At 45.5% G+C, this 24,512-nt stretch overlaps 1 protein-coding gene across 1 annotated transcript in view; it reads right to left on the reverse strand.

Annotated features, from left to right (window-relative positions):
* The window catches only part of BMERB1 (bMERB domain containing 1), a 151,758-nt gene extending 130,457 nt beyond the window's left edge, over window positions 1–21,301 (reverse strand). The window contains exon 1 of the mRNA XM_017533285.2: window positions 21,022–21,301. Within this exon, the coding sequence (XP_017388774.1) occupies window positions 21,022–21,217 (196 nt within the window). The 5' untranslated portion in view covers window positions 21,218–21,301. The remainder of the gene's footprint in view (window positions 1–21,021) is intronic.
* Window positions 21,302–24,512: the final 3,211 nt, after the last annotated feature.

A 24,512-nucleotide genomic window follows, 5' to 3' on the forward strand; every position in this document is an offset into this window, starting at 1 on the left:
GGATTACAGGCACCTGCCACTTTGCCTAACTAATTTTTGTACTTTTAGTAGAGATGGGGTTTCACCATTTTGGCCAGGCTGGTCTCAAACTCCTGACCTCAAGTGATCCACCTGCCTTGGCCTCCCAAAGTGCTGGGATTTCAGGTGTGAGCCACCGCACCCGGCCACCTAGCTCCTTTTGAACATATAGGATAAATGGGATGGAGTTCTAATTCTGCAAATGTCAGAGGTGTTTGAACCAGAGCGATTCCATCTTGAATAGGGGCTGGGTAAAATGAGGCTGAGACCTATTGGGCATCATTCCCAGAAGGCTAAGCATTGTTAGTCACAGGATGAGATAAGAGGTCAGAGGACTGGTATCACAAAATATAGGTCCCAAAGACCCTGCTGATAAAATAGATGCAATAAAGAAGTTGGTCAAAACCCATCAAATCCAAGAGGGCAACAAAAGGACCTCTGGTCATCCTCACTGCCCATTATATGCTAATTATAATGCATTAGCATGCTAAAAGGCATTCCCACCAGCGCCAGGACAGTTTACAAATGCCATGGCAATGTCCAGAAATTACTCTATGTGGTAAAAAAGAGGGAAGAGCCCTCAGTTCCAGAATTGCCTGCCCCCTTCCCAGGAGACTCATGAATAATCTACCCCTTGTTTAGCATATAATCAAGAAATAACTATAAGTATACTTAGTCACAGAGCCCATGCAGCTGCTCTGCCTATGCACTGGGAGTTCTTTTGTTTCTTTACTTCTCGAATAAACTTGGTTCACTCTGCTCTGTGGATTCACCTCCAAGTGTTTCTTCTGTGATGTTCAAGAGCTCTCCTTCTTGGGTCTGAATCAGGACCCCTTTCTGTAACACTACTGCTCAGCACTTCCCTCTGAGATAACAATTTCTAATCCATTTTGAAGGAAAGGGGAGGGCTGGGTGCCGAGGCTCACGCCTGTAATCCCAGCACTTTGGGTGGGTGGATGGCTTGAGGCCAGGAGTTTGAGATGAGCCTGGTCAACATGGTGAAACCCTACCTCTACTAAAAATACAAAAAATCAGCCAGGTGTGGTGGCGCATGCCTGGAATCCCAGCTACTCAGGAGGCTGAGGCAGGAGAATTGCTTGAACCCGGGCGATGGAGGTTGTGGTGAGCCAAGATCGCACCACTACACTCAAGCCTGGGTAACAAGAGTGAAACTCCATCTCAAATAAATAAATAAAAGATGGAAGAACTATACATTCTTTTTCCTCCCCCGCCCCACCAGAAGAAATGCTCCTTTCAATTTGCGAAAATGGAAATGCCATGTGTCACCTCTGGTCCCTTTCCTCTGCTGGTCCTTTTCATGATTTTCTGTGTATTCTTTGAGATGATAACGAAGAAAAAAACAGCCAGTCCCTAGAAACAGATCACCTTTCAGAGAAATCTTACCATCCGTGCCCTCTGCACTGACACAAATCCCCCTGCATTTCGGTAGCAGAGTAGAGGGCTGTTGCTGGGAGGGTATTTCTAGTATTTCTGGAGCATTTTCTTTGTTATAAGTGAAAGTGACACTTTCTCATTCACTTTGATTTGTACAAAGTAGGAATCTTTCTGGGCAGGAATACCTTAAGAAAAATCAAGTCCATTTTGCATGGGGAGATTTCTTTATGCTTTGGGAAGCTCATGGTGGTGTTTCTCTTGACTTTATCTCCAGTACATCCAACACAATTTTACTGCCAGTGCTTTCTTGTTTTGTTTGTTTGAGACAGCCTCCTTCTGTTGCCCAGGCTGGAGTGCAGTGGCACGATCTCAGCTCACTGCAACCTCTACCGCCTGGGTTCAAGCGATTCTTGTGCCCCAACCTTCACAGTAGATGGAATTACAGGCACATACCACCATGCCAGGCTAATTTTTGTATTTGTAGTAGAGATGGGGTTTTGCCACGTTGGCCAGGCTGGTCTTGAACTCCTGATCACAAGTGATCTGCCTGCCTCAGCCTCCCAAAGTGCTAGGATTACAGGAGTGAGCCACCATGCCTGGCTCGCTCTTTCTCTCTCTTTATTTTATATTTATATATATATATATACATTTTGAGGCAGTCACCAGCCTCCCTCTGTCACCATGGCTGGAGTGCAGTGTGCAGTCACAGCAAACTGCAGCCTCCCCCTTCCAGACTCAAGTGACCTCCAGTCATAGCCTCTGGAGTAACTAGGACCACAAGCACACACCACCCACCTCAGCTAACGTTTTTAAATTTTTCTGTAGAGACAAGATCTCACTATGTTGCCCAGGCTGGACTTGAGCTCCTGGCCTCATGCAATCCTCCTGCCTCAGCCTCCCAAAGCGCCGGGATTACAGGTGTGAGCCATCATACCCAACCTGGGTCTTCATTCCTGAGTCATGTAAAAGTTACAAAAAATAAATTTATTATGCTTCTCCGTTGTTAATGTATCTTTTGTTTTAAGAGTCTCAACCATGAACCTAGTGATGGGTGAGGAAAAGAAATCTTTTTCTCTGTCGTGGATGCGTGAGGGGGAACTGCTTTATGGGTACAGGGTTTCCTTTTAGGGTACAGAAATGTCTTGGAACTGGACAGAAGTAAAATTGTACAACACTGTGAATGTGCTAAATGCCAGTACATTGTACAGTAGATTATACACTATAAAATAGTTAATGGTCTCACTCTGTCACCCAGGCTGGAATGCAGTGGCACCATCTTGACTCACTGCAGCCTCCACCTTCAGTGTTCAAGCAATTCTCCTGCCTCAGCCTCCCGAGTAGCTGGAATTACATGTGTGGGCCACCAGGCCTGGCTAATTTTTTGCATTTTTAGTAGAGACGGGGTTTTGCCATGTTGACCAGGCTGGTCTCAAACTCCTGACTTCAGGTCATCTGCCCGCCTCAGTCTCCCTAAGTGATAGGATTACAGATGTGAGCCAAGCGCCCAGCCAATGGTAAATTTTACATCATGTAAATTGCACCTCAATTAAAAAAAAGAAAAAAATCTCTGTCTCAGAAGAGAAGACCTATAAAGTCTACCTAGTCCCAGCTCCGGATCAGCATTTGAGAAATAACAAAGCTCTGTGTAAGGCCCCGCTGATCTCTAGGAAAATGGCCCTCTTGTCTCCTGAATGCCAGCCCGGCCTCCTAGCCCCCAGCGGAGCTGCTCTCTTCAGGATGTCGTTTGCACTGGTTTTAACCAGCAGGATGTCAGGGACGCCTTCATGCTGTCTATTTAAACAGGATGAAGACGGATGAATCCTGCAGCCGCGGCTGTCGGGTCTCCAGCACGAAGACAGTACTGCAAACACGCAGTGGGTGACGCGGGCTTACCCTGATAGATTCGGTGTGGGAAGAACCAAACGGAACCAAAATGCAAATCATTTAAGCACTTTCGTTCCTTGTGAAAATGACGGCCATTTTTTTTTTTTTTTTTTTTTGAGACGGAGTTTCGCTCTTGTCACCCAGGCTGAAGTGCAATGGTGCCATCTCCGCTCACTGCAACCTCCGCTTCCTGGATTCAAGCGATTCTCCTGCCTCAGCCTCCCGAGCAGCTGGGACTACAGGCGCGCACCACTATGCCCGGCTAATTTTTTGAATTTTTAGTAGAGACGGGGTTTCACCATGTTGGTCAGGATGGTCTTGATCTCCTGACCTCGAGATCCCCCCGCCTCGGCCTCCCAAAGTGCTGGGATTGCAGGCGTGAGCGACCGCGCCCGGCGGACAGCTGCTTTTAAGAGCCAACTGCCAGATGCCTTTCACCTCTGGAGTATGGCCTGGTCAGATCTTTAGTGTTCGGCTATTTTAATTCCCACCTGCATGAAAGAGGATCTTACAGGTTGAATGTTTACCTCTCCCCAAAATGTCTATGTTGAAACCTTCACCTGGCACCGTCGTTCACGCTTGTAATCCAGCACTTTGAGAGGCCAAGGTGGGTGCATCACATGAGATCAGGAGTTCAAGACCAGCCTGGTCAACATGGGGAAACCCTGTCTCTACTAAAAATACAAAAATTAGCTGGGCATGGTTGTACATGCCTATAGTCCCAGCTACTTGGGAGGTTGAGGCACGAGAATTGCTTGAACCTGGAAGGCGGAGGTTGCAGTGAGCCGACACCATGTCATTACACTCCAGCCTAGGCAACAGTGTGAGACTCTGTCTCACAAAAAAAAAAAAAAAAAAAAAAAAAAAAAAAAAAGAATAGAGATCCTGTTACATACATTTTCCTTGATCCCATTTTTCATTTTTCTCCTTCAATGGTATCTGTAAAACAACTATTATTGTTCTAATTTATTCTTCTTTAACATCCACATAGTATTTCACAGATGAACAATAATTTCTTCCACCATTCTTCTTCCGATGCACCTCTACTTTACAGCCAGTATTTTTGCTCATAGGTGTTTTTATTTCCATTGGATAGAATCCCAGAAGAGGGTTGGGGCGCAGTGGCTCACACCTGCAATCCCTGAGCTTTGGGAGTTCAAGGCGGGTGGATCACTTGAGGTCAAGAGTGAGAGACCAGCCTGGCCAACATGGTGAAACTGTCTCTACTAAAAATACAAAAATTAGCTGGCCATGGTGGTGCGTGCCTTTAATCCCCACTACTCGGAAGGCTGAGGTGGGAGAATCACTTGAGCCCGGGAGGCAGAGGTTGCAGTGAGCTGAGATGGCCCCACTGCACTCCAGCCTGGGCAACAGAGACTCCATCTCAAAAAAAAGACTCCCAGGAGTGGGATTGCTGGGTCAAAACTTAAGAGCATTTTATATTGAATAGATATTATCTTGTTGCTTTCCAAAGAGGCTTTAACACTGAACAGGGTCTCTTATGACCCTGTTTTCTGCATGAAATTAGAAAGTCTTTTAAGTGGACCTGTATATTTATAATTTTTTAAAATTTCAATCTTTGGCTGGGCTTGGTGGCCAAAATTAAGTGCTTGTAATCCTAGCACTTTGGGAGGCCGAGCAGGAGGATTGCTTGAGTCCAGGAGTTCAAAACCACCCTAGGCAACATAGTGAGCCCCCCGTCCTTCTATATGTATTTTTTATATTTTTTGGCTGGGTATAGTGGCTCATGACTGTAATCCCAGCACTTTGGGAGGCCAAGGTGGGAGGATCACCTGAGGCCAGGAGTTCAAGACCAGCCTGACCAATATGGTGAAAGCCCATCTCTAGTAAAAATACAAAAATTAGCTGGGCGTGGTGGCATGCACCGGTAGTCCCAGCTACTCGGGAGGCTGAGGCAGGAGAATTGCTTGAACCCGGGAGGCAGAGGTTGCAGTGAGCAGAAATCACACCATTGCACTCCAGCCTGGGTGACAAGAGTGAAACTCCATCTCAAAAACAGGTTAAAGAAAAAAAAATTCAACATTTATTTTAGATTCAGAGGGTACATGTGCAGGTTTGTCACGAGGGTATATTTCATGATGCTGAGATTTGGTGTCTGGATGGAACCATCACCAGGTGATGAGCAAAGTACCTAATAGGTAGTGTTTCAACCCTTCCCTCCAGCTCCCTCCCTCTTGTAGTCTCCATTGTCTGCTGTTCCCATCTTTATGTCTGTTTGTACCGGATGTTTAACTCCTAATTATAAGCGAGAACACGCATTAATTCATTTAGGATAATGGCTTCCAGCTGCATCCATGTTGCTGCAAAGGCCATGATTTTGTTCTTTTTGATGGCGGTGGTATTTGGTGGTGTATATGTACCACATTTTCTTTATCCAATCCACCGTCGATGGGCATCTAAATTGATTCCACGTCTTTGCTATTGCCAGTTGTGCTCAATGGACTAGTCTATTTAACGGGGCATTGTCGTTTTTTTGTTTCTGTTGTTTCAAAAAGATGCGATTTACTCTGAAATGCTGCACCTCACCTATGCTGGCATCTAAGAATCAAAAGTTAAGGTGTGTAAAGCACCTAGCCCAGCCTGTACTCACCACAACACTGTCAGTTGGCTGCGGGTTCCCATTCATGACAACTATTCCTGTTACTTTGTATCTGATCTGAAAATCTTGAATCTTTCTCTCAATGTGGAAGGCAAACATGCTAATTTCATGGCAGCATCAGAAACAATTTTTTTTTTTTTTTGAGACAGAGTCTCACTCTGTTGCTCAGGCTGGAGTGCAGTGGTGCAATGTCAGCTCACTGCAACCTCCACCTCCCAGGTTCAAGCAATTCTCATGCCTCAGGCTCCTGAGTAGTTGGAATTATAGGCTTGCACCCCCATGCCCAGCTAATTTTTATATTTTTGCTAGAGGAGATTTTGCCACGTTGCCCAGGCTGGTCTTGAACCCTGGAGCTCAAGTGATGCGGCCACCTGGGCCTCCCAAAGTGCTGCAATTACGGGCATAAGCCACCGTGCCTGGATGCTGATATTTTTAAATGGTTAAGACCTCAGGCTAACGACAGGGATTTTCCTTGCCTATCATATTGCAAGCACTTAGAAGACTTTCCTTCCTTCTAAGATGCAATCAACTACTATTACGGTCTTTTCTCTTCAAGATTTCTGATCAGCCTCTTCTTTCAAAGCCATTGCTCCTGTAGACTCCAGCCCTGTGATGGATATTTGGACATCCAGCCCTCATGATGGGATAATTCCAAACCCACCTAGCTGACCTTCTTATCCCCAGGGCCCCTGACTTTGCCTGCAGTTGGCCACCATTGCCAGACAAGCCTTCCTAAAATGCTACTTCTGGCCAGATGCAGTAGTTCATGCCAGTACTCCCAGCACTTTGGGAGGCTGAGGCAGGTGGATCACCTAAGGTGAGGAGTTCAAGACCAGCCTGGCCAATATGGTGAAACCCCATCTCTACTAAAAATACAAAAATTAGCCAGGTGTGGTGGTGGGCACCTGGAATCCCAGGTACTCAGGAGGCTGAGGCAGGAAAATTGCTTGAACGTGGGAGGTAAAGGTTGCAGCGAGCCAAAATCACACCATTGCACTCCAGCCTGAGAAACAAGAGCAAGACTCCATCTCAAAAAAAAAAAAAGAAAAGAAAAAGAAATGCTACTTCCTTTCCCTCTGTCCCTTGTCCCGCAATGACCCCATAATTGCCAGCTGTTTTTTAATCCACCAAAGTCTAGTGGTCCTGCTAAACCATCCCTGGTACCTCACGACTCCTCCAATGCAGCCAAGCTCATGCACGCCTCCAGAAATCTCCACGCTCATCGACGCCTCCCTTCTTCCCCGAGGCAGGTTCACCCACTTAAATTTAACTTCCCTCTTCTCCTTCTCTCCAACTGTTCAGATACTAGCTGGTCAATTCCCACTTCACATTGCCTTCTGTTAACATGAGCGCCACCATTTACTGAGAGCACCAGGCTCTATGAAAGGTTTTCACATGTTATTTCATTGAATCTTCTTAATGAGCCTTTGATTTAGTTTGGCTGTGTCCTCACCCAAATCTCATCTTGAATTGTGATCCAAATGGTAATCCCCACTTGTGGAGGGAGGGACCTGGAGGGAGGTAATTGGATCATGGGGGAGGTTTCCCCCATGCTGTTCTCATGATACTGAGTGAGTTCTCACGAGATCTGGTTGATAAGTGTCTGGTGTTTCCCTCTTCTCTCTCTTCCTGCCACCTTGTGAAGAAGGTACTTGCTTCTCCTTCGCCTTCCGCCATGACTGTAAGTTACCCGAGGCCTCGCCAGCCAGATGGAACTGTGAGTCAATTAAATCTCTTTTCTTTATAAATTGCCCAGTCTCGGATAGTATCTTTATAGCAGGGTGAAACGGAGTAATACAGCCTTTAAGGCAGATCCCATTATTATCCCCATTTTATGGATGAGAAAACTAAAATTCAGAGAGGTTAAGTAACCAGCCCAAGGTCACACAACTATTATGAAATGGTAAAGCCAGAATTCAAATGCAGGCAGAGCTCTTGCTCTGAAACGTTACATTAATATGCCCCCATATTGATCAAGAAATCCTTCTTGATCATTTAAAGAAAGCCTTTGGCTGGGTGTGGTGGCTCACACCTGTAATCCAAGCACTTTGGAGGCCAAGGCAGGCAGATCACCAGAGGTCGGGGGTTCAAGACCAGCAAGACTTTATCTGTAAAGCTACAAGTCTTCAAAACAGAAAGGCTCTTCCTGCTGCATTTTTGTGAATGTCTTCAACTCTCACTCCAGTTTGACCCTGAAGGCACTCTGAAGTGGTGAGTTGTAGTCCTCAAGCTTACAAGGGGTGTGTTTGTAATGGATAAAGGAAATTAATGAGCCAGAAAACAGAATCTGTTCTGAGAACTATGGAGACGTGTCTAGCTGAATTAAGCATCTATATCAATGTCAGCTTCAACTAATCCCAGGAAATCAGGAAGGAAGTAGAATTAAGTCAACCTGTGCTGGTTTCAAATCTTAGCCCTACCACTTATCAGTGGAGTGACATTGGGCTAACTGCTTAATCTCTCTAATCCTCAGTTTTCTCATCTGTAAAATAGAGCAATAAGTGGCTCTATTGTGCCTCATCTTATAGGATGTTTTGTAAGGAGCAGAGGATGCATGTAAATCATGCACAGAGTAGGCATATAGGAAGTGCTCCATGCGTGTTATTTCTTACAATCATTTTCTTTCTTTTTATATTTTTTTAGAGACAGAGTCTCACTTTGTTGCCCAGAGTCAGAGCTCACTGCAGCCTCAAACTACGAGGTTCAAGCAATTCTCCCACCTCAGCCCTGCCAGGTAGCTAGGACTGCAGGTGTACATCACCTCACCCAGCTAATTTTTTTTTAAATTTTGTGTAGAGACGGGGTCTTGCTATGTTGCCCAGGCTGGTCTCGAACTCCTGGGCTCAAGCCATTCTTCTGCCTCAGCCACCTGAGTAGCTGGCATCATAGGCATGGGCCACTATGCCTAGCTAACTTTTTAATTTTTATTTTTTTAGAGTCAGAGTCTCATTTACTTTCTGTCTCTATACAGTAGTTTGCACTTTTAAAATAATTTCCTGTCAGTGGCCTCATATAGTATGCACTCTTTTCTTCCTTTCTCGCTTCTGTCACTCAGCACAATGATTTTGAGATTCATCTATGCAGTGTATCTTTAGTCCGTTCCCTTACACTGTTGAGAAGCATTCTATTGTATGGTTATACCACATTTTGGTTGTTTTCATTTTGGGGCTATTCCTTAAAAAGCTGCTGTGAACATTGTGTACAAATATTTGGAGAGACCCATGCTGTCATTTCTCCTGGGTAAATACCCAGCCGTTCAGCATCTGGGTCTTAGGAATGGTGTATTTTTAAACTTTTAAGATATTGCCAAGCTATTTCCCCGCAGATGTGACATTCCCACCAGAAGGGCATGAGAGTGCCAGTTGCTCTACATCCTCTCCAGCACTTAGTATAATTAGTCCTTTTAATTAATTAACTGGAAAGGCTATTTCTAGTGGCTGCATAGTGATATCTCAGTGAGGTTTCCATTTGTTTTCTCCTAATGATTAATGGTGATTCCATGTATGTATTTCCTTCTCCTCTTTCTTATTAAGGCTCAGCTCTTTGGGAAGGCTTTCAGGAGCCCCAGGGTTGGGCTAAGCCCCTCCTCCTTGCTCCATTAGCTGCCCCGCCCCCAGCCCCCTACTTACAAACCCTTATTAAATCGAGTTTACATTTTTATATGTCTGTTGCCATAGTTGTAAAGCCAATAATATAACAATTAACATTTACTAAACATGTGTCACGTGCTGGCCTCTGTACTGAATGATTTCCAACCTGTGTCTCAAGGAATTTGAGCTATCCTAAGTAGACACTATTACTGTTGCTGTTGTATAATTGCACAAACCAAAGCTCAGGAGGTGAAATGGCCAGGCATCATGGCTTATGCCTATATCTCAGCACATTGGGAGCCAAGACAGAAGGATTACTTAAGGCCAGGAGTTCAAGACCAGCCTGGGCAACATACCAAGACCCCCTCTCTACAAAAAGAATTTTAAAAATTAGCCAGGTGTGGTGATGTGCACCTGTAGTTCTAGTTACTTGGGAGGCTGAGGTAGGAGGCTCACTTGGTCCCAGGAGGTTGAGGCTGCCAGAGCTGTGGTTGTGCCACTACACGCCAGCTTGGGCAATGGAGCAAGACCCCATCTCAAAAACTGACTCAGAAACTTCTTCAGATTTATATAATTCCTCATGGTAACCATTGAGAACAGATACAAATAGAAAAAGATTGAGGCAGCGGCAAAAAGAAGGTGAAATAATTCATTTGAAGTGCAGAGGCAGCACATGGCACAGCCCGGCCTCAGAATAAAGGCTCTCTGACTCCAAAGCCCATGCTTATAACCAATACCCTAGAAATCATCTGCTCTTCAGTGACAGGGCCACCACTTGCTCATACCATGAGGCTGGTTCCTCTCACCCAGGCTGGCAGGCATTTTTTAATAAATGCTAAGCCGAGCTGAGCCTTCATACTGCTACCATCAATAACATTTAGTGACATGTATTCGTCACCATGCTTTTCTGGCATGATTCTATTTAATTCTCAGGGAATTAAAGGAATCATTATACCCATTTTACAGGTGAAGAGACTGAGGCTTAGGGAAGTTAGGCCAATTGTCCAAGATCACAGTGCTAGGAAGCAGAAGAGAGACCACAGTAGGACAGGGGATTTCTTATCGGTGGAGTCAGGACCCCTCTAGCTCTGTTCCTCTAAAACGGGGAGTGCATAGGAGGCGCTCACAACAAAGGAATAGTGAAGAAATGAATGGATTGTATCGTAAGCGTGTTTTGGGGAACTTGTGAGTGAAGTGCTAAAAGGTGACACTAAAAGAGAACCTTTACCTATGCTGGCTTCCAATCAGCCCCCAAGCCCATTCACATAAGGGAAACAGGCAGTCCCAGGATCCATTACGCACAAGGGAAAGAAACATTGGTAGAGACAGGGTTTTGCCACATTGCCCAGGCTGGTCTCAAACTCCTGGGCTCAAGTGATCCTCCCCGCTTCGGCCTCCCAAAGTGCTGGGATTACAGGTGAGAGCCACCGTGCCCAGCCTGTGGTCACTTCTTAGATGATTTCAGCCTCCCAGCTTGAAAGATCACCTTTGTGATGACAGCTCCCAAATTTATTAACTCCAGTTTTGACCTCTTCTCTAAAGGTAGAAACAAGATCTCAGGTCTTGCTGTGTTGTCCAGGCTGGAGTCCAGTTGTGCAACCTGAGCTTACTGTAATCTCTGCCCCCTGGGTTCAAGTGATCCTCCTGCCTTAGCCTCCCAAGTAGCTGGGACTACAGATGCACACCACTATGCCTGGCTCATTTTTTTATTTTTGGTAGAGATCCATCAAGCCAGGAGAAAGAAAAACAAAGCTGGTACCTCAGCCCCGGCCTTTGGAAGCTCCACCTCCGTGCCTAGGGCAGACATCTCACCTGAAATGGCCTCCTGTACTCTGTTCCCCTTTCGAAACCTTGTCTAGCTTTCAGGCTGAATGCGAACACCCATCTTTGCTGTTGGCCTGTGGTTCCCCGGTCAGAGCTAGTTTCTTCCCTCATTTCACAGGTTTTTGTTTGTTTGTTTGTTTGTTTGTTTGAGACAGATTCTCACTCAGTCGTCCAGGCTGGAGTGCAGTGGTACGATCTCTGCAACCTCCACCTCCTGGATGCGAGTGATTCTCGTGCCTCAGTCTCCCGAGTAGCTGGAATCACAGGCGTGCACTACCACATCTGGCTAACTTTTTGTATTTTTAGTAAAGACAGGTTTTCACCATGTTGGCCAGGCTGGTCTCGAACTCCTGACCTCAGACAATCCGCCTGAATCGGCCTCCCATAGTGCTGGGATTAGAGGCATAACCCACCATGCCCAGCCCACACTTGTACTTTTCATTTAGCAGGATTTTTTTTTTTTTTTTTTGAGATGGGGCCTCACTGTCGCCCAGGTGGGAATACAGTGGTGCCATCTTGGCTCATCACAGCTTCTGCACCCCAGGCTCAAGCGATTCTCCCACCTCAGCCTCCCAAGTAGCTAGAATCCCAGGCAGACCACTATATCCGGCTAATTTTTTGTATTTTTGGTAGAGACAGTGTTTAGCCACATTGCCCAGGCTGGTCTCAAACTCCTGGGCTCAAGCAATGCTCCACGGCTTAGCCTCCCAAAGTGCTGGGACTGCAGGTGAGAGCCACTGCACCCGGCCTGTGGTGGCTGTTTTGAGACAGGGTCTCAGGTCTTGCTGTATCATCCAGGCTGGAGTCCAGTGGTACAATCTCACCTCACTGCAACCTCCGCCTCCCAGGTTCAAGTGATCCTCCTGCCTCAGCCTCCCGAGTAGCTGGGAGTACAGATGCACACCATTACACCTGGCTAATTTTTGTATTTTTAGTAGAGCTGAGGTTTCACCATGTTGCTCAAGCTGGTCTTGAACTCCTAACCTCAAGTGATCCACCTGCCTCGGCCTCCCAAAGTGCTGGGATTACAGGTGTGAGCAACCACACCCAGCCCTGTGGTGTTCTTTATAGCTGTGTCTCCCACTCCCCAAATATGTAAACCGTTTCAGAGTGAAGCCTGAGATACTGTTTTATTCCATCTCTATCTCTTCAGCATCCAGCACTGAACCAGGAATAACAGAGTGTGTAGGAACATCTAGAGGCAGTGCGGGCTTAGCATCGGGCTCCATCCCTACCACCTTCCCGCTTTATGCCTTTCAGCAAGTTTCTTCACCTCCTGAAACCTCGGCTTCCCCATGTTTAAAATGGGAATAATAATTCTCCCTATGTCACAGGGCTGTTATGAGAATGTAATAAGCTGAAGTTCATAGCTAAAACTCATTGAATAGATATTAAGATGTGTTTAATAACTAATCAGTCCAAGAATAGGCATGAATAAATTTTTTTCCTCAATTAACACATGAGAAGGAAACTCTAACAAAAATAAGACAGTTATGAACAAAGTTACGAGCAAACATTACCCAACTGTGCAAATAATTGGGCTTGTTCAAAGTACGTTCTAGATAGTATCATATTCATAGTTTTGCAATAATTTACATAGTCAGTTGCCTATCCAGAGGCAGTGCAGAATATCTCTTTCCTAATTTTTTTTTTTTTTTTTTTTTTTTTTTTTTAAGACGGAGTCTTTCTCTGTAGCCAGGCTGGAGTGCAGTGGCATGATCTCGGTTCATTGCAATCTCTGCCTCCTGGGTTCAAGCGATTTCCCTGCCTCAGCCTCCTGAGTAGTTGGGACTACAGGTGTGCACCACCACGTCCGGCTAATTTTTTGTATTTTAGTAGAGACGAGGTTGCACCAGATTGGCCAGGATTGTCTTGATCTCCTGACCTCGTGATCTGCCCGTCTCGCCTTGTCCTCCCAAAGCTCTGGGATTACAGGCGTGAGCCTCCACGCCTAGCCCCCTCTCTTAATTCTTAACCCAGAGCTTAATCTCTCAGAGGTCAGCCCATGGGGCCCTTGTCACACCCTTCACACTCAAGGAAATTGCCACCACTTCTTCAAAATAAAACTGATGAGGAAGGAATCAGGGACTTCATCAAATGCTGCTCACATTGATCATCATTTGTCCCACTGTGGCCTTATTCCCCATCCAGTAGCAAACATGACCTTTTAAAAATGAAAACCAGGCCGGGCACAGTAGCTCTTGCCTATAGTCCCAGCACTTTGGGAGGCGGAGGCAGGCAGATTGCTTTTGAGCCCAGGAGTTCAAGACCAGCCTGGGAAACATGGCAAAACCCAATCTCTATAAAAAATTCAAAAATTAACAGGGCTACCAGGTATGGTGGCTCATGCCTGTAATCCAAACATTTTGGGAGGCTGGGGTGGGTGGATCATTTAAGGCCAGGAGTTTGAGACCAGCCTGGCTAACATGGAAAAACCCCATCTCTACTAAAAATAGAAAAAATAGGCGTGGTGGTGGGTGCCTGTAATCCCAGCTACTCAGGAGGCTAAGGCAGGAGAATTGCTTGGACCCAGGAGGCGGAGGTTGAGGCAAGCCGAGATCGTGCCACTGCACTCCAGCTTGGGCAACAGAGTGAGATTCCATCTAAAAAAAAAAAAATTAATGGGGTGGGGTGGCATTTATGCCTGTAATTCCAGCTACCCAGGAGACTGAGGCAGGAGAATCCCTTGAGCCCAGGAGGTTGAAGCTGCAGTGAGCCGTGATCTCACTACTGCACTCCAGCCCAGGTGACAAGCAAGACCCTATCTCAAAAACAAACAGAAAACATGAAAAACATGGCAGCTCATGTTATTCCCTTGCTTACAATTTTTCAGCAGTTTCTCCTGAAATGAGAATAAATTTCAGACTTTTTGTTTGCTTTAACCATGACCTAAAAGGCCCTACCTAGTCCGGCTCCCCTCTGATTCACCTGCCCTTCACTCTGACTCTCTGGATTCCAGCCACCCTGGCCTCCTGTCTCTTTGTCTAGCACATGAAGGCCTTTACATTTACTGCCTGGATTCCTGCTATTTATACAGCAAAATGTCACCTCCTTAGAGAAGCAATTCCTGAACACCAGATGAAAAATATCCTTCCCCTATTAATTCCCATCTAACACTTATTATAACCTAAACCTTCTTACTTGTGTATTCTTATTATTTGACACCTTCACTCTCACCCCAGGTCTTGATTCTTCTTAAATGGAAGCTTCACATGGGCAGGACTTGGTCTTTCTGAAGTCTGTACCTGCAGCCTCTAGAACACTGCCTGACACTTCTAAGGCACTCAGTACCTATTTATGGAATGAATGGATGGGATCTGGGGAGCAGATGATGGTCATTTTTCACATTTTATTTTCATAGTTCAGATGAGTTCAAATTTTTATAAACTGCGTGTATTACTTCTAGAATCAGAAAAAAAGAAATAATGCAAAACCAAAATAAAATAATAAAATGAGCAGATGTAACCAAACGGAAGACAATCGTTCAAAACCTTCCCCCATAATGTGTTACATAGATTGCCAGCAATTCGCATGATTTCAGTCTCCACGCTTTTGATGAAACCTGAGACGCTGGTCAGTTTAACGATCTGATTGCTAGTCAGCACACAACCTTGAACTGTTAAATGATAGTCATCTCTCCTGGGCTTATAGAAAGATTGCAGTTTGAGCTTTCCACTTTATTCCAGTCTCCTACTCAAAGAGCATTTATTTCCACCACTATGCCTTTGTTGATGCTATTTTTTTTTTGAGATGAAGTCATGCTTTGTCACCCAGGCTGGAGTGCAGTGGCGCAATCTCGGCTCACCTCTGCCTCCTGAGTTGAAACAATTCTCTCACCTCAGGATACCACGTAGCTGGGATTACAGGCGCACACCACCACGCCTGGCTAATTTTTGTATTTTTAGTGCAGATGGGGTTTCACCATGTTGGCCAGGCTGGTTTCAAACTCCTAACCTCAAGTGATCTGCCCAGACGTTAGCCACCGCACGCACCTGGCCAGTTGATGCTATTGCCTCTCGTGGCATTCCCCTACCCCATTCCCATCTCCTCTGCTTCCCCTGTCCAAAATCTTGATCATTCTTTAAGACACATTCAAATGTATCAAGAAACGGCCACAACAGCAGATAAGTATGTTTCTGAATATCTCTGCGCTTTTTCAAAAGGCATCTTGTGTGCATGTCTCCCTCAATTAATTACACTTGGTTGAAAGCAGTATTTTTATATATTTAACCACGCCGAAATGTCACTATACATTTTCCAACTGAGCAGGGAAAAAAAACCTCCCTGCTAGTGAAAAAATGCTGTCGAAAGTGGCTGGGAGCAATTACTTTGAATCCTTCTCAAAGGAGAAAATACTGGATGGTTTGTAAGGGTGCAGAAGACTCTTTCCCCGTGCGTTCACATGAGGAAAGCAATATGTACACAATCATTATCCAGAATTTACTAAGAAATGGAAGCAATGTAAAGCTGTAACTGGAGAGCTTGAAATAACCTCTGCAAATACTGCTGGGGGCCATCCTCTTCTGTCCTCCTACGACAACCATTCAGTCTTGATTGAGCGCTTTCAGCAAGCGAGGCCCTATGCTAAATGCATTATATACATATCTCATCTAATCTTCCAAGATTCCCAAGTGCATATTTCGACAATTATCCCCATTTCACAGATGAGGAAACTGACTCTCACAGATATTGAGCAATTTTCCCAGGGTCACAAATCTACCAAGTGACAGCTGAATGGGACTGGTTTGAACTCATTCAGCCTAACTTGAAAACGCTCCTTCTTTCCTTCTCCACTATAGTACATTATATATCTTTTATCTAAAAACTATAGTTGAAATTTAAAATAGCAGTCAACACAACCTTAACTAAAAAAGACCAGTTCCACAATCTCCCTCCCCTCTTCAATGCTGTTTAATTTACACCTACTCAGTGTTTAACATAAAATATTTTAAAATGTGTGGAAGTTAAACAGAGCATGCCTTCTTTTTAAAGGGCCTCTTCTTTTCTCCAGCATTTCATGCATTACAACATTGGCTTGGCAATCATCATGCCATAGAAACAAAAATACTAATTTTCACACTTCATTAATAAATAAATGGAGGGCCCAGGCTTTATGGAATGGATCCATAGATACCCTTACGCTTGGAGTTGAAAGAGTGTTCCAAAATGCTTTAATCAAACACCTGGTTGCAAATAAGAGTCTAGAAAACAGGCTGGGGTGATAGCTCACGCCTGTAATCTCAGCCTTTGGGGTCAGTTGAGGCCAGGAGTTCGAGACTAGCCTGGCCAACGTGGTGAAACTCCATCTCTACTAAAAATACAAAAATTAGCCAGGCGTGGTGGCTGGCGCCTGTTATCCCAGGTATTTGGGAGGCTGAGGAGGGAGAATTGCTTGCCCATGGGAGGCGGGGGTTGGCAGTGAACTGAGATTGTGCCACTGCACTCCAGCCTTGGGTACAGAGCAAGAACCTGTCCCCCACTCCACAAAAAAAGAGTCTAGAAAACAAAACTTTCCAGATTCAAGTTTCAAAACTTAGACTCTGAATCTGTGTTTTAAGAATTGTTTTAAGTTTTGCCAGGCACAGTGGCTCATACCTGTAATCCTAGCATTTTGGGAGGCCAAGGTGGACAGATCACCTGAGGTCCGGAGTTCAAGACCAGCCTGGCCAACATGGTGAAACCTCTCTCTACTAAAACTACAAAAATTAGCTGGCTGTGGTGGCAGGTGCCTGTATTCCCAGCTATTCAGGAGACTGAGGTAGGAAAAATTGCTTGAATCCAGGAGACGGAGGTCGCAGTGAGCAGAGATTGAAAAGAAAAGAAAAACCTGATTTGAGGATCCACACAACCACAGATCAGGAGCTATTCCTCTTGCCTTTGAGTAGGAAGCAAGACTCAGTCTTTGATGGTTTGAAGCAGAGGGTGAGAGGGCTTTCTACCAGACTTTTAACAGTGTGCAGCCCATACGACTTAAAAGTACAAAAATTTCAGGAATGAAACTTCTATAAATTGGGTGCTTGCTGCAAATATCCCGCATGTTTCAATTTTTTTCTCATAAAATGGTAAGACTATACAAAGCTATGGCCAGGCGAGGTGGCTCACCCCTGTAATCCCAGCACTTTGGGAGACTGAGGCAGGCGGATCGCCTGAGTTCAGGAGTTCAAGACCAGCCTGGCCAACATGGTGAAATCCCGTCTCTACTAAAAATGCAAAAATTAGCTGGGTGTGGTGGCAGGCACCTGTAATCCCAGCTACTTGTGAGGCGAAGGTAGGAAAATTGCTTGACTCTAGGAGACAAAGGTTGCAGTAAGCAGAGATCATGCCACTGCACTCCAGCCTGGGCAACAGAGCGAGACTCTGTCTCAAAACAAAACAGAAAAGCTATAAGAGCATTATTTGGGAACTGACCAGTATTACAGGTTTAGTCCAGAGTGTTGCTTTATATAATTCCTTGCAAAGAATAAAAGCAAGTTTTTTCTATAAATGTGGTGCACTAACAGAATGCAAGTAAACAATATATATTGAGCACTTGAGTTCCACATGCATCATCTTATTTAGTATTCACAATAAATATCATCTCTATTTTCAGAAAATGAAGGCAGCGTAAGGCTTAGCAATACTCCTAAAGTCACATAGCCAGCAAGGCACAGAGTGAGCATTGATAGCAGCACTCGTGTGAACAGCTTCTATTCTGCATGGACCCAGCATTTTTTCAAGGCTTCTGTGAGCCTCAAAGACCAACAGTGCTGCCACATATTTATAAAATCACTAAGTATGTTCTACAACTATCTCAATAGACTTAGGAATTTTTCTGAAACCGTGAAAGCAATAAACATTCATGTTAAAAGCAGGCTCTGGGGTCCAACAGACCCAGTAATGATCCTGGTTTTGCCACTTAACTGTCAGGTCAACTAACACGTCCCTATTTTTTTTTTTTTTTTTTAATCTATGCAAGGGAGTCTTAGTTCTGCAGGTGGCGGTCTTTTTTTTCTTTTTTTTTTTTTTTTTTTTTTTTTTTTTTTTTTTTTTTTTTTTTTTTTTTTTTTTCTTGTTACCCAGGCTGGAGTGCAATGGCGCAATCTCGGCTCACCGCAACCTCCACCTCCTGGGTTCAAGCAATTCTCCTGCCTCAGCCTCCCGAGTAGCTGGGATTACAGGCACTGCCACCATGCCCTACTAATTTTTGTATTTTTGGTAGAGATGAGGTTTCACCATGTTGGCCAGGATGGTCTTGATCTCTTGACCTTGTGATCCACCCTCCTCGGCCTCCCAAAGTGCTGGGATTACAGGCGTGAGCCACCGCGCCCGGCCAATCCCATCATTTTCTAAATGAAATGATGCATATAAAGTTCTCAGTACAGGCTGGGCACAGTGGCTCATGCCTGTAATCCCAGCACTTTGGGAGGCCAAGGCAGGTGGATCACCTGAGGTCAGGAGTTCGAGACCAGCCTGGCCAACATAGAGAAACCCCGTCTCTACTAAAAATACAAAAATTAGCTGGGTGTGGTGGCATATGCCTATAATTCCAGCTACTCGGGAGGTTGAGGCAGGAGAATCACTTGAACCTGGGAGGCGAAGGTAGCGGTGAGCCAAGATCACGCCATTGCACTCCAGCCTGGGCAACAAGAGTGAAACTCCATCTCAAAAATAAATAAATAAGTTCTCGGTACATGGTAATCTAGCAAAAAAAGGCAGCCACAATTGAGATTATTTGGAGCTTATAAGAAACAGAGATCCTCGTGGAGGTACAGAGTAGAATGAGGGTTACCAGAGGCTGGGAGGGTATTGGGAGGTGGGGGCATAGAGGTAGCTAATGGGAGCAAAAATACAGGTAGATAGAATGAATAAGATCTAGTATCTGATGGCACAACAGGGTGACTACAGTCAACAATTTATTGTCATTTAAAAATAACTAAAAAAGGCTGGGTGCCGTGGCTCACGCCTGTAATCCCGGCACTTTGGGAGGCCGAGGCAGGCAGATCACCTGAGGGTCAGTAGTTCAAGACCAGCCTGGTCAACGTGGTAAAGCCCTATCTCTACTAAAAATACAAAAGTTATCGGGGTGTGGTGGCAAGTGCCTGTAAACCAGCTGCTCTGGAGGATGGGAAGGAGAATTGATTGAACCTGGGAGGCGGAGGTTGCGGTAAGCTGAGATTGTGCCATTGCACTCCAGCCTGGGCAACAAAAGTGAAACTCCGTCTCAAAAAACAAACAAACAAAAAACTAAGAGTATAAGTAGTGACACAGCTGGGCTTTAAAAAAAAAAAGAGTATAACTGGATTGTTTGCGACGCAAAGAAAGGATAAATGCTTGGGGTGATGGATACCTCATTTACCCTGATGCGATTATTACACATTGTATGCCTGCATCAAAATATCTCAGGTACCCTAAAAATACAGACAGCTACTATGTGCACTTAAATAAAGAAATGGAGACCCTCAGCCCTGACACCCTGACATTATCCCAGCATACCAAGTTAGTGGGTCTTGAAAGGATGAAGCAGAAAGAAGGAACAAGGCTTAAAAAAGGAGGAAAAAAAAGGAAACAGGTTGGCAGCGCCATGGCATCATCCTAGCTGATGAACCGCTAAGACATTCAATTATGATTTCAACTTCAACCCATCAGAATCAAAACACAGTTGAGGCCTTCTAGGAAGATTTTCTGAATTGATAATTACAGGTATAGACAAAGAGAGCGCGTACACACAATTTCTACGAGGTGAGGACAGGAGAAGATGATATTCACTATACTTTAGCCCTACATCGCTCAGGAATCCATGCCGGAGTAGAGCGCACAGCAGTGACCCAGAGCCGAGGCAGGAAGCTGCAGGGTCCCTGAGAAGGACGAGAGGGCCTTTCCCTCCCAGCCTGGTGGGCTAACCAAGTGATAGCAGAGGCTCTGGGGAGCCCCCCGGTTTGCAGGGATCTCCGGTAACCCTGGAACCCCTGACGCTGCCTCTACTCTTTGAGGGGAGTTTGAACTATTGCATCCTATTAATGAAAAACAAAAATCGAGTTTATTTAGAAATGTTGGCATCCAAACACCACAGAGAGAACCAGTAAATAAATACGGCCGGTCTATTTTGAAACTGCCTTCCAGGGTTGTACCCAAGCAGACTTTAGTCGAGAGAGAAAGGAGAACGGTGTGTGCATGGTTAATCTTCTGACCCTCTCACCGCCCCAAGCCTCCCACCCCGACCCAGGGAAGGTCAGGGAGGAAACGATGAGAATTTTAGGTGCACCCCGAAGCCTCGCGCAAGGGGGAGAAAGCAAGCGGAAACCCAGCGGGCACTCTCCCCTTCCAGGGACGTGGGCGCTTTCCAGGACGGTCCTGCGTCTCCGGCGCCCTGGCGCAGCCCAGGCGGAGAGAGCATCCTCCTCCCTGGGTTGCGGGAGAGAACCGACTTCCCAGGACCAGCTGCGAGCTGACAGATCCGGATTCCCAAGTCCAGCTCCTGCCTTAGCTGCCTGGCCATCTCCCGAGCCTCCCGGTGAGGCTCAGCCCGAAGGGTTCCCCCTTTTGTTCACAGGGAGAGCGCGTCGCTGCGCAGAGCTGCGCATCCCCCCTGCGCTGCCAGTCCCGCTGCGGGGGCGCTTCCCTGGGTCCGCTGCTGGCATTCCTCGCGCTCCCGTGACCACCGGCTCGCACACTGATCCCCCACTGACCCCCGCCCGCCGCCCCAGTACTCACTTCTCCCCAGTCCCTCCGCTTTCCATGCCGTCTCCTCCACCGCCCCATAGCGCCTCAGAGGCTTCTCGGCTTCCAGATGTGTGGACAAAGATTGCTTTAACTCCATCGCTGATCCCTGCGGCCAGGTCGACTGGTCTCCCTTTACTCCATCCCCGCCGCGGGCTGCAGGGAGGGAGGCGGCTCCAGCCAGCAGCATTTTAAGGGGCCGGGTGCCCGTGACGCGGCTCCATCTCTTCCGTCGCCAGCGCCCGGGAGCGCCTACTGGTACCCAGGAGGAGGAGGGATGTAGGGCACATGCGCAGTGGAGGCTTGGGAGGAGAGGTTTGGGGGCTGGGCAGGGAGACAGAGGGGTAGGTGATAACTCTAAGAAGAACAACAAACAGAACAACTAAAAACCAACCCAAAGGAAGTGAGAACAAGGCCCCTACCCATTCCAGAGCCCCTGGTGATGCTTGGCACCGGGCTGGCACTGTGGGCGGCTTAAGAGCTGTCAGCGGGCTGCGGATTTTGAGTGCAATTGGTGAGCCCGTCTCTATCTGTGGGCGACGGATCCATCTTTCTGGGGAGTATGCAGGGGCGTGAGTGTGGACCTAGATCGATGGGTTCTGGGATTAGCTCATAGCGTTTCTATGAGAATCTCTGTCGCTTACATCTGTGTGTATAATTTGAAGTGGGACAGTGGATGTCTTTGTCAGTTCCATATGTGTTTGCATGCAGTTGGGAGAGAGAGAGGGAGAAAGATGAAAATATTTTGGATGCAGGTATAGCAGAGCTGTTTGGAGCATTGGTCTTCACTTTGCAGAAACTCAGAGGAGTATCTTACCACCAAAAAAAAAAAAAAAAAGTTAGTGGCCAGGTGCGGTGGGAGGCCTAGGAGGGCAGATTGCTTGAGGCCAGGAGTTCGAGACTATCCTGGCCAACATGGCAAAACCCTATCTCTACTGAAAATAGAAAAATTAGCCGGGCATGGTGGCACAGACCTGTATTCTCAGCTACTTGGGAGGCGGAGACAAGAGAATCGTTTGAACCCAGGAGGTGGAGGTTGCAATGAGCCAAGATCTTGCCACTGCACTCCAGTCTGGGTGACAGAAGGAGACGCTGTCTCAAAGATAAATAAATAATAAATAAATAAAAAGAGTAACAAAAAAAAAAAGATATCTCAGTAGGAAACAGGAAAAGAATATGAACAGGCATTTCATGTGGGTAGGGGAGGAAGGCCTAATGTGAGAAGCTGTTCAGCCTCCTTGGTAATAAGGAAAATGAAAATGTAAATAATAATATATCATCAGATAGACAAAAACTAAAAAGGGTAACAATCATGTGTTGCAGAAGATGTGGATTTTTTTTTTTTTTTTTTTTGAGTAAGAGTCCAAAAGTGCTGGGATTACAGGCATGAGCTACCATGCCTGGGAAAATTTCAACTCTTATCTAATGATAGTGAGAGTATAAATTGATACAACAATTTTTTTTTTTTTAAGATGGAGCCTTGCTTTGTCACCCATGCTGGAGTGCAGTGGTACAATCTCTGCTCACTGCAACCTCTGCTGCCCGGGTTCAAGCAATTCTTCTGCCTCAGCCTTTGAATAGCTGGGACTACAGGTGTACACCATGATGCCTGGCTAATTTTTTTCTTTTCTTTTTTTTTTTTTTTTTTGTGTTTTTAGTAGAGACGAGGTTTCACCATGTTGGCCAGGCTGGTCTTGAACTCCTGACCTCAGACTATCCACCTGCCTTGACCTTCCAAAGTGCTGGGATTACAGGTGTGAGCCACCGTGCCTGGCCTGGTACAACTAATTTAAAGCAGGTTGACACTCTAGTCCAGTTACAGATGTGCATACGGCATACCATTGTAACTTTTTCCCTTAGAAAAACTCCTACTCAGTCGTACAGGGAAATGGGTATAAAAATGTTTGCTGTCGCCATGTTTGTAATTGTGGACAATTGGAAATAACCTTTATACCTCATCAATGAAAAAATAGTCTAATTGTAGTTAATTCATGGAGTAGAATACTATACAGTAGAGTATGAACCACAGTGACATGAATCAACATGGATACTTCTCAAAAGCATAATGTGGGCTGGGCATGGTGGCTCACGCCTGTAATCCCAGCACTTTGGCAGGCCAAGGTGGGTGGATTGCTTGAGCCCAGGAATTCAAGACCAGCCTGGGCAACACATTGAAAATGTGTCTCTATCAAAAAAAAAAAAAAAAAAGCAACTTGCAGAATTCTAGATAAAGTATGATGTCATTTATATAAATTATAAGAAAATGTAAAATAATGCTGTTATATATAATTTGTAGATGTATACATATACACTTGAGAACAATAAACATTACATTCATGCAGCCAGTCCTACAGTGACTCATGCCTATAGTCTCAGCACTCTGGGAGGCCAAGGTGGGCAGATCACTTGAGCTCAGGAGTTCAAAATCAGACTGGCCAACGTGGTGAAACCTCATCTCTAATAAAAATGCAAAAAATTAGCTGGGTGTGGTGGCAGGCGCCTGTAGTCCCAGCTACTCAGGAGGCTGAGGCAGGAGAATTGCTTGAACCCGGGAGGCGAAGGTTGAAGTGAGCCAAGATCACGACACTGTACTCCAGCCTGAGCTGACAGTGAGCCTCTGTCTCAAAAAAACAAAAACAAAACAATAAATATTACGTTCAGAGTAGTAATTACCTTGGGGGAGGCTGGGAAGGGGTGAATAGTTGGTTTCAACTATATCTAAAATTTATATATTTTAAACTGTTTACAGTATTTTGAAAATGTTTAAATCTACAGAAAAGTTGCAAGATTAGTACAATTTAAAAAAATAGAGACATTGACTGGGCTCAGTGGCTCACGTCTATAATCCTAGCACTTTAGGAGGCTAAGGTGGGAGGAACCCTTGAGCTTAGGTGTTGGAGACCAGCCTGGGCAACAAAGCAGTTTTCCATCTCTACAAAAATTAAAGCATTAACCAGGTGTGGTGGCACAAACCAGTAGTTCCAGATGATACTTGGGAGTCTGAGGTAGGAGGCCTACTTGGGCCTGGGAGGTTGAGGCTGCAGTGAGCCAAGACCATACCACTGCACTCCAACATGGATGATAGAGACCCTGTCTCCAAAATACATACACACATACATACACACATACATACATACATACATATATACATAATTTGTGTGTGTGTGTATATATATAGTATGTGTGTATATATATACGTTTTGTATAATGTATGTTGTTTTTTATATAGTGCATATGTATATATGTATATATATACACACATGAATATACATACACACATGCACATCATTTACTAGACTCACCAACGAATATTTAAATTTATGTTTCTTAAAAGAAAACTGAAGCATATATGTTAAGATCTGCTGTAGGCCGGGCGCGGTGGCTCAAGCCTGTAATCCCAGCACTTTGGGAGGCCGAGGCAGGTGGATCACAAGGTCAAGAGATCGAGACCATCCTGGTCAACATGGTGAAACCCCGTCTCTACT

The sequence above is a fragment of the Cebus imitator genome, unplaced genomic scaffold (genome assembly GCF_001604975.1).
Source record: "Cebus imitator isolate Cc_AM_T3 unplaced genomic scaffold, Cebus_imitator-1.0 Scaffold4, whole genome shotgun sequence".
NCBI lineage: Eukaryota > Metazoa > Chordata > Mammalia > Primates > Cebidae > Cebus > Cebus imitator.